Source organism: Belonocnema kinseyi, chromosome 10 (genome assembly GCF_010883055.1).
Source record: "Belonocnema kinseyi isolate 2016_QV_RU_SX_M_011 chromosome 10, B_treatae_v1, whole genome shotgun sequence".
Lineage (NCBI taxonomy): Eukaryota > Metazoa > Arthropoda > Insecta > Hymenoptera > Cynipidae > Belonocnema > Belonocnema kinseyi.
The window spans coordinates 3,015,240-3,025,990 of NC_046666.1; the positions used below are offsets into that span (position 1 = coordinate 3,015,240).

Below are 10,751 nucleotides of genomic sequence, written 5' to 3' on the forward strand. Positions count from 1 at the left end.
ATTAATGTTCGTGGTAGAAAATTATTATTTTTGGTTGAAAATTCAAGATTTTAAATAATATTTTTCTTCTTTATTGGCTAAAAAATCTTCTTCCTTTTTGGTCAAATTCAACGTTTTTTTTTATTTAAAACAGAAAATTTTAATATTACAATAATACGTACATTTTTCTTAGTCAATTCATCGTTTTAGATTTAAAATTTAACTGTTTTGTTGAAAATTAGTTTTTTGTTTGTTAAATTATAATTTTTTTAATTACAAATTTTAATTAAAAAATTCAACTATTTGGTAAAAAATGCAACTGTTTGGTAAAAAATTCGGATTCTTTTTTATTGAAAATTCATTTTTTATTATACAAATTTTTTTATTAATTAATAAAATGTAAATTCTGTTTTGAATTGTAATGATACATTCCCTATAATTAGCAAACTGTTTCTCATGAACTATCTGCATTTGCAGATTGTTTTTAAAACGCTTGTTTGTAATTTGAAAAAAAAAAAAAATGAATAAGTGATGCTTGGATCAGAATGGTCAAGATTCTTTTGTGTCTTGTATATTTACTGTTTTCTTCACCTTTGATCTTGCAAGTTGCGACTTGTATTTTATCATATATGGTAAATACACTTTGAAACGATTAAGATTAGGAAATCATTCTTTGAAGTTGCAAAGCAAAAATGCATTTATTGAAAATGCATAATCTGTTTCTCCAAGGCTTGAAATATATTTAAAATTGTTCTTATATTGCTTACTAATTACCCAAATTCCAGAATATTGACTAAAAGTAGTCAAATTAATGGAATTATTTTTATGGTTGGAATTTTTTTAAATTGCAGATCAGACAAAAATCATTTAATTAAATGAATGAATAACGACATGAGTTCACTTCAACAAACGAGCCGGTTTCTCCCGTTCTCTAACAGTAATATACAACGAAAGCAGATATCAGCTCAAGGTAGGTTAGGAATAACATTTTCTATCAATGATTTAATAATTTATGACATGTAAAATTAATTTTGACATCCTATTTTATTTTAAATTCCTTATAATCTCTGTATTTGAGAATATTTTCCATTTTGATTCTCTTTTTTAAAAATGATGATTCAAAAAAAAAGAAGATAAAAAATTGTTCGTGATTTGAGCAAAAAAAAATAGAAGAAATATAAAATCTAAAGAGATGAAAAATTTCTTAGACTTAGTTTAAATACTATTGTTGTTATCAATTTTATTTTATTATCTAAAAAATTATTTTTGTTAAAATTTTAAAAGAGAAATCCAAGCGTAAATAATTTAAAAATAGTTAAAGTTTTAATTGTTTATTTAAATTTAGTTGTTCGCATATCTGTATTATTTTTTCCGCATCAAGCAAATTTTGTAATTTTCATTAAATTTTAATTTGTTTACATTCAATATTTACCTTGAAAGATTCTTTTTTAAAACTCTTCACATTTTTATGGAAATCATTTTATTTATAAATGACACGTATAATTATTTTTAGTTGGATTAAACAATTTTTTAAATATTATTTAATAAAAAGATTATTTTGTGTCGAAAAAAATCTAGAAAATTGTCGACAAAATTTATTTTATTTTACAGGATTTTACTAAATATTAGGAACAATTCGAGTCAGTTTTAAAGATATTTAGGACTTTTAGAAATTTGGAAGAAATTAAAAAATATTATTTTAAATTTTCATGTCGTTTTAATTTTTAAAATAGTCTTCATCTCTGCAGAACTTTTAAAATTCCTAATTATATATTTAAATGATTCGATTTTTTTTTCAAATTTTAACAAAATTCTGCATAATTAAAACAGTTTCCTTCTAATATTTCAAATTCCTTTTTTGGGAATTCTAAAAATCTTTTTACAGTGTTTTCTAAAATTAATTTTTTAAATTAAAATTAAATTTTTTAATTAAAAAATGATTTCAAGTTATTCCAGAAATCTTAAGAACATTTTTTTAATTTCTTGAAAAATTCTTAGACAGTTTTTAAACATTTTGTTCGAATTCTTCCAAAATCTACATTTAATTTTAAATTTTATGAAATATTTTCAAGTTTGCAGTTATTATTGAATCTGCAAAAATTTTTAATATCTTTTAAACTGGATTTTTTTAAGTTTGTAATTTTGTAAAGTTAAAAAATGTTGATTCAAAATCTTCTATGTCTTTTCTTCAAAATTATAGAAAATCATTTGAGTTTAAGATTTTTTTTACAAATTTTCCTGAAAGTTCTTTTTTTTTATCATTTTAAATTATTCCAGAAATCTTGAAAAATATATAATTTTCAAACCATAAAAAGCACAAATTCTTTTTTGACAATAATTTTTTGAAATCATTAGATTTTAAATAAGATTCATAGTTTTTAAACAATATTAGATGTTGTTGTTTTACTTTTAAAATTGGTATTTTTAGTAAAAAATTATTTTAAAAGAATTGGGTAACAATTTTAGGTTATGTTAGTGTGTTTAACCTGCAATTGGTATTTTTTAACAAAAATTATTAGACTTATTCCAATGATTTATTTGGTTTGAAATAATAAAATTTACAAGCTTTAACAATATTTTCAAGCAAAAATAATTACAAGTTGAATAATATTTAGAATTTCTTAGCAATTTTTTATTATTTTAAGTGTTTTTCGTTTAAAATTGGTATTTTTGATTCATAAAAAATTATATTTCAAACATCTCACAGACGATTCACAACAATTTCTACAATTTTAGGTTATGTTGTTATTTTACACTGGAAATTGGTATTTTTAATAAAGAATCAGTAGATTTAAAAGATGATAAATTTTTTCGTATAATTGTAGGCGAAACCGGCGATTTTCACTAAAAATATCAATATGGATTGCAAAGAAGATTTACAATTTTTGAACAGTTTAAGGTTATGTTAACGTTTTCATTTTGGAAATTGGTTATTTTAAACAAAACAAAACTTAGGGTTTCCAAAAAAATATAGAATCTTAAACAATGTTTTATACGTTTGTGTTTTTCGTAGAAAATTAGTGTTTTTATTTTTAAAATCAGTAGATTTTTGAACTTTTTTGGTTATGGTGGCGCTTGATACCGTAAATCGGTACTTAAAACAAAAATGTATTAAATTTAAAAGGAGGTTAAACGTTATGAAACAATTTTAAGTTATGCTCGTATTTTTCACTAAAAATTGGTATAAATTTTAAAGACGATTTACGATTTTTGAACAATTTTAGGTTATGTTAATATTTTTTATCTGTTATCAGTTATTTTAAACAAAAAGCATTAGTTTGTTATGCTGTGATATTATATAATAATTCTAAAAAGATTTTTATTTTAATCAATTATCCTCAAACATGTCCTTGCTTTTCTTTTTTTTATATATAATAGATACGATGAAATACGCGAATTTTTTATTAATATTGATTTTATATTTTAAGTTCAAAATTGCGTGTTTTCCTGTTCAATAAAGTTCTGCTTTCTTTTAAAAATGTTGAAATTTTTTATTTTCTTTCACAGCGTTGGTATTTTATTAGAAAACTAAATTTTCCCTTTTTAAAACAAAAATCATCAAAATTTCAGGTTTCATAATTTTTTGACAATTTTAGGTTAGGTTATGTTAGCGTTTTACAGAAACACAAAATTGTATTTTAAAACAAAAATCTTCAAAGTTCAAAAGCACGATTTTCAGGTTTTGAGCGTTTTCAGTTTATATTAAAATTTTCGATAAGACATGGGCTACTTTAAACAAAAATAATTGAAATTTAAGAAATTAAATTTAGCAAAAATTAAATTTTAAATGCTCTTTTAATGCCCAAACATTGAATTTAACTACGGAAGTCTTGAAAATGATAAGAAATAATATGAATATGACCATAAAATTTGGAAAACATACTCTTACATTTCTTTATTTAAATTAAAATAAATAAAAAAAGTGTAAAGAAAAAGAAGGCAACCTTATAAAAGTTTTACAATTTTTCTTTTTCGTTCATAACGTTGGTATTTTGATTATAATAATTAAATTTTCCCTTTTTCTAAAAAAATGCCCCAATTTTTTTGGTTTAAAATTAAATTATTTTGTTGAAAATTAATTTTTTAACTGAAAATTCAACTCCTACATTTTTGGAAATTCCTGTATTTTATAAGAAATTCGAATTTGAGGGAGAATATTTTAGCTTCTTGGTGACTAATTCTTCTTTTTAGTTAAAAATTGTTTTTAAAAATTCATCTGATTGGTTAAAAATTAGTTTTTTTTATTTAGAATTGATTTTTTAACTGAACATGTAACTATTCCATTTTTTGTCGAAAATTAAGTTTTTTACTGAAAATTTAATGAATCTATTTTTCGTTAGAAATTTATCTGTTTTATTTGCAAATTAATTTATTTTTTGAGAATCCGTCTTTTTTGGCAGAAGAGTACTCTCATTAATTGAAACTATAATTTTTTGGTTAAAAATTAATTTCTGCGATTGAAAATTTATTTATTTTGTTCAAAATTCGTTTCTTTTTTGGTTGAACATTTATTTTACGAAGTGAAAATTCAAGTATTTTATTTTTAGTAGAAAATTTATATTTTTAGTTGTAAATTCATGTATTAGGTTAAAAAAAATAGTTCTTTTTTTAGTTGGAGATTTATCACTTTAGTTGAAAATTTACTATAAATATTCTATTTTTGGTTAAGAATTCATTTCTTTGGTTGAAAAAAATGTTTATAAAAAAATTTGATTGTTTTTAACAGAAATTTCATCTTTTGGATTGAAAATTCCACTATTAGATCGAAAATTAATATTTATGGTTAAAGATTCATCAGTATGGTTAAAAATTCATTAATTTGACTGAAAATTCGTTTCTTTTTATTTGAAAATTAACTTTTTTTAACTGAAGATGTAACTATTCCATTTTTGCTTGAAAATTAATATTTTTAGTAAAAAATTAATTAATTTTTCTGAAAACTCTTTTTTTGTTGTTCAAAATTTACTTTTCTAACTGCAAATTAAATTATTCTACTTTGGTTCAATGTTTTCTTAAATGTTCAATAACTTCTGAAATAATCAGCATTTTTTAATGTTCTTGGGCTCTTTTTAAAGCTACTTTTTCCACATTATCGCAGCAGCTTATGACTGTAAATGTAAAAAAATTCTTATCACATTAAAAGAACATAAAGTTGTAACAAAAAGTTTGAAAAATCGTAGTATTCTTTGTAGTAACAATAAAATTTATGTGAAAAATATGAAACATATATTCATGAAGTCTCTATAAAAGACCCTCAAAATATATATTTCATTTTTCTTCTGTTTTGCCCAAAGATCTTTCAAACTTTCAAACTTTTTTGTTACAACTTTAAATTCTTTTAATGTGATAAGAATTTTTTTAGATTTATCCTCATAAGCTACTACGGTAATGTGGAAAAACAGCTTGAAAATGAGCGCAAGAAAATTAAAAAAAGGTTGATTATTTCGGAAGTTATTAAGCATTTAAGAAATTATTGAAATTTACACTATTTTTGCAATATATAATTAAAAAATGGACAAAATCGCTTTATTTTGGGTTCATTTTATACACTATTTTTGAGAGCATTCAACTATTTAAAGAGGATTTTTTTTCTAGCTCTCAGATAATTAAAATTAAAAGAACTTAATTATCGAAAAAGTCAACAAAATACTTTCGAGCGCTACTGTAGTTGTATGGTTGATTTTATATTGTAGATATTGATATTCTAGCAACCCTGAATAAGGTGCCGTTTAATGCGATAAATACGATTTTTTAAATCCTAATTCAAAATTTGTATAAATGCTCATTAAATTCCCAAAGCACATAAAGGTCGAGCATACTCTCGAGCTCATTCGCATGCTCATGGGAATTTTTTCGAGCACTGAAACTCTTTAGTGTCGGTCCCTTCATTCGTTTTTAGTTGAAGTGTGTTTTTTCGACAACAGGTGGCTTACCTCAAAGCTTGAGCGGTAGCGACACCGATGTTTCAACATCGAACGAGAATTTGAGTAACGAAGAGCGATATGTGATAAGACATACAGCTCGTCAGGAACCACAAGGCCAAGAGAATCAGCAACAAAGCCCCTCGAGATCATCCAGCCACAAGGAGAACATACCAAATATCCAAGTAAGAACATAACCCATATTTGCAAAATCATCCCAACACTAATAATTCCAGAAAATTGTAGCATTTTCGAATTTTCTTGCAAATTTTACCAATTAACGAGCATGACTTTACACCTATCTCAAATCGCAATAGAGTTTAAATTGTCACGAAGCACGAATGTGTTAGTCGGAAGTTGAACTCGCGACTTTTATGTCCGAACGTTTATTTCTATTATATACACATCCTTTGTTAGCGAGACAAACTATTATATACGTTTGACAATAATCATTGTGTTCAGGGGAATCTGTTAAACAGAAATAGTCTAAAGGACAGTTTATCCGGATCGAATCGAAATAGTCTGAAGGAGAGTCTAAATGGCTCCAATCGCAATAGTCTTAAGGACAGTATCAACGGATCCAACAGAAATAGTCTAAAAGAGAGCTTAAGTAATCGCACGAGCGTTGGGTCGAATAGAAGTAGTCTAGATGTTTCTACAAGCTCGTACAATACTCTCATCATACACAACGCAAATGAGGAATCGTCTTGGACGCCCTCAGGAAGGTATGATCTCTGTTCAATCATATATTATGTTTTTTTTCGATACAAGAGGCTGATTCTATAAGGTAAATGTCCCAGTTTGGAGGGGTGCTCCATTTTGGGCGAATTCTCAGATACTCTAGGTAAATCGTTGCAAATATTAAAGGCAATGACACTAGAAATAGTTTAATCACACCATAGAATGGATTAAATATATTTTTGATATAGATTTTACAGTCATTTTATTATTTATTCGAATGGTTTGAACGTTATATAGTCATGCGTGTAGCCATCTGTGACTGATGGAGCGTAACATTGCTCTCGGCTTGTTAGTTCCGGAGTTGACACAAGGTGTTGTTTTTCATCACACCAGTGTTCGAAAAATGTTGTGCTACGAGTGTTTCATTGAAAAGTGAATACAAATTATAAGTTTTTCGAATGGGCTCAAAGTTAAGGCATAATTGTAATATTACCCACTTCCTTAATACGGACGGAAAAAACGGAGAAATTTGTGCGAGTGTTTACCAGCAATACGGTTACATCAAAATTATGCGTTTTTTTTTGTTAGATAGCAAGCACACTATTTCGATTCTTAAAGCTTTCTTCTGCCGTGACGTCTGTTTTTTTATGCATTTGTATTGAATAATTGATAAAAATGTGCGGGAACCATGGGTCAATAATGGGTTTAAATTGAGACTGGCAGGAGAAATTCAAACTTGAAAGAACCATTGTTCAGCAATAGATAAAGATTGAGACTGACAGGAAAAATGTATACGTAAGGGAACCATTGGTCAATAATGGGTGAACATTTAAACTGAATGAAGAAATTTATATATAAAAGATCCATGGGCCCACATTGAGACTGACATGAGAAATTTAAACCAAGATCACAACAATGATAATGTGACAGTCAATTTAAAAATGCAATCGATAAAAATATATTTTTTATAATTGCGTAATTTATTATGATGAGGAATTTTCACGTTACATTTTTGAATTTCTGATTAAAACTTAAATTAGGTGTCAGTACTTATCAATGACGATATCCCACCATTATAGGAAATCTAACATGGCGTCGCTCGCACAAATTGAAACATTTGATTCGCCCAAACTGGGTCCGCGGAAAAATTCATTCACCCTAATAGGTTCAATGGAACAGCATGATTCTTTATTATTCAGTAAAAATTGTTTGTTTCTATCGATGAGCAGACAAAATATTGATAAAACAATGTTTAAACTGTGCAGTATGGAACTTTTCTCGATTCATAAGATTTAAAAAATTTCTACACGCAAAATACGCCGCACAAATCCTTACATTCGTCCAAATTGGAACATTTACCTTACGGGGCTTAGGGCGCCGTGAACATCCGCTTATGGAAGCAATTCTTTTTATCAAGTAGTAAATTTATTCGCAGGCTATCGGGTCTCGTAAGGGACCATGGCGACATGGGGTATTTATATTGCGAGGGTGGAGGCAAGGGGCACTCTAACAGCCCTACGATGCAATCGCTATCGAGTTTGCCACATGACGATCATCTTTACGAACAACCGGGAAGTGGAGGCTGTCAGGAAATCACCGATATACCTGACGATTACCTGAGTCAGTCGCAGGTCCTGAAACATCTTGCGAAAGAAGTTAAGGTTCCTTCCTACAGTAAACTTACCGGCAATGACAGTAGTATAGATGTGCGAATGCGAGATAATGATCGAGGAAAACAAACTGATTATGAAGACAGACCTCCTCCGTCGTATACGACGACCTTACTGCCCCTGAAAAGTAAACACCGATTACTTGGGCCCACGGAAAAGCTCACTCTCTCTCGTTCACAACCCGATTTATCAAGAATCGGTAAAGTGGAGATGGAGAACTACGATCCCCGAACTACTTCTCCCAGGTAATTATTTTTTTAAATTCACTATCCTGCTCGAAATTAACTACAATATTGTCGCAGTCTGCAATATTTTGGGGCCCGCGTTTCTCAGTGTTACTTAGTTTTGTAATATTTATTATCCAGGCCTCAAACTAAAGGCAGAGAAGATATCGAGACCTCTGCTGGTGAAATCTGGCCGCCATCCGCGATGGTTCAGATTGTCATTCAGGAGAATAGTGCCTTAAAACTCGAACTGGAACGCTGCTACAATAAAGTAGCAAAATCTCAGAAGCTCGAACAGGAAATAGCGAAGGTACACCGTGCGCACGAGGAACTAGCCGCATCCTGTGAGCGGAGAGAGAAGCTCGAGAGAGCTGCGAGACTAAGACTTCAGAGTGATTGCAGAAGGCTGACAGAATTGAATCGCGCTTTGAGGGACCAAATCGATTTGTTATCATCGAGGACGGACACTCCGCCGATTGTCGAATCGATGCGGAAAGAATTAACGCAACGAGAATTACTCATTGGGCAGCTTATCACGCAGAGTATGTTATCATTGCTTATTCTTTGTGGGTTATATTTTTTTTCATTGGATTGATGTCATGTTTATTGTCGTCTTTCTTTCAGATAAGGAACTTGCGGCGGCGAAGGAGAGACAGGAGATCGAACTTGCCGCGCAAAGAGCAACTTTGCAGGAGCAACGCACACATATCGATATTTTGGACACGGCGCTTACTAATGCACAAGGAAATGTTGTGCGCCTCGAAGAAGAGGTAAGATTTTTTACGTTTTTTTTTACAGTGTGTTTCTCGAGTTGGGTATTTTATTGAAATTGTAAATATTAGAGCCGAAAAGTCGAAAATGTCAGTGAAAAAATGTTGTAGGTGAGTGGTATCATTGATAGGAAGGGAATTACCAAAAATTACCGTCAACACAATGGGTCACCGTGACTGAAGATTGGTTATTTTATCATTAATACTTAAGAATACCATAGATCAATAATGGGTCAAGATTGAGACTGACGGGAGAAATTTACGCTTGAGAATATTGTGGGTTAATAATTGTTCAAAATTGAGATTGACAGGAGATATTTAAACTTAAGAGAACCATGGGTTAATAATGGGTTAAAATTGAGGCTGGCAGGAGAAATTCAAACCTAAGCAAACTATGGGCCAATCTTGAGACTGACAGCAGAATTTTATACTTAAAAGAACCATAGGTCAATAATGGGTCAACATTACGACTGACAGGGGAAAATTTAAATTAAAAAAAACATAGGTCTGAGGTGGTTACGACCGGCAGGAGAAATTTAAAGTCAACAATGAGTCAAAATTGAGATTCACTGGAGAAAACTTGCAAGAATCATTGATTAATAATTGATTAACATTGAGAATGGCAGGAGAAATATATACACAAGAGGACCATGGGTCAATAATGGGTCAAAATTAAGACTGACAGGAGAAAATTAAACTTAGATCACAAAAATAATACAATAGGCCCATCACTGAAGAAGATTCAAAACCTGAAATGAGAGATTTATAGTTTAAAAATAAGAGAAGCATGGGCCGATAATGGGTTAAAATTGAGACTGACAGGATAAATTTAAATTTCGTGACAGGAGAAATTTACGTATTAGAGAACCATGGGTTAATAATCGGTCACGATTGAGACTGGCAGGAGAAAATTAAATTTGAGCGTATAGTGGGTCAACATTGAGAATTACATGAGTAATTTAAACTTTGGTAATAACAGCAGTACAATGGGCCCATCGAACAAGAAGATTTCAAGCCTAAATCAAGAAATTTAAAGTTTAAAAATAAAAAAATCATGGGTCAATAATATATCAAGATTGAAACTGGCAGGAGAAATTTATACGTAGGAGAACCATTGGTTAATAATGGATCAACATTGAGACTGGCAGGAGGAATTTAAACTTTGGGGAACTATTTGATCAATAATGGATCAAGATTCAGACTGACAGGAGAAATTTATACATAAAAGAATCATGGGTTAACATTGAGGCCGACAGGAGAAATTTGAGAGAACTATTACCTGCTTTAGCAGAAATTGAATTTTTTAAAATAAAAACTCAACTGTTTGGTTAGAAATTAAACTATTATACTATTTTCTTGAAAACTTAACTGTTTCGTAGAAAATTTACTTTTTGTTTAAAATTTATATTTTTTATTATTATTATTACACCATTAAGCCATTTCCCTTTCGGGGTAGGCGTGACTCACTCGGCAGGGGAAAGGAGTAGTGTGTGGATGGGATAGAGA

The 10,751-nt window shown here is 29.2% G+C and overlaps 2 protein-coding genes across 5 annotated transcripts in view; one reads left to right on the plus strand and one right to left on the minus strand.

Annotated features, from left to right (window-relative positions):
• The window catches only part of LOC117182354 (thiosulfate sulfurtransferase/rhodanese-like domain-containing protein 3), a 31,350-nt gene extending 25,295 nt beyond the window's left edge, over nt 1–6,055 (minus strand). Inside the window, exon 1 of the mRNA XM_033375538.1 lies at nt 5,913–6,055. The gene's annotated coding sequence lies outside the window, so the exon portion shown is untranslated. The remainder of the gene's footprint in view (nt 1–5,912) is intronic.
• LOC117182353 (angiomotin-like protein 1) overlaps nt 1–10,751 on the plus strand; it is a 36,085-nt gene that overhangs the window by 11,179 nt on the left and 14,155 nt on the right. For all 4 annotated transcript variants that reach the window (XM_033375528.1, XM_033375529.1, XM_033375531.1 and 1 more), the window contains exons 2-7: nt 831–949; nt 5,904–6,085; nt 6,363–6,625; nt 8,017–8,496; nt 8,617–9,017; nt 9,100–9,245. In XM_033375528.1, the coding sequence (XP_033231419.1) occupies nt 859–949; nt 5,904–6,085; nt 6,363–6,625; nt 8,017–8,496; nt 8,617–9,017; nt 9,100–9,245 (1,563 nt within the window). In that variant the 5' untranslated portion in view covers nt 831–858. The remainder of the gene's footprint in view (nt 1–830; nt 950–5,903; nt 6,086–6,362; nt 6,626–8,016; nt 8,497–8,616; nt 9,018–9,099; nt 9,246–10,751) is intronic.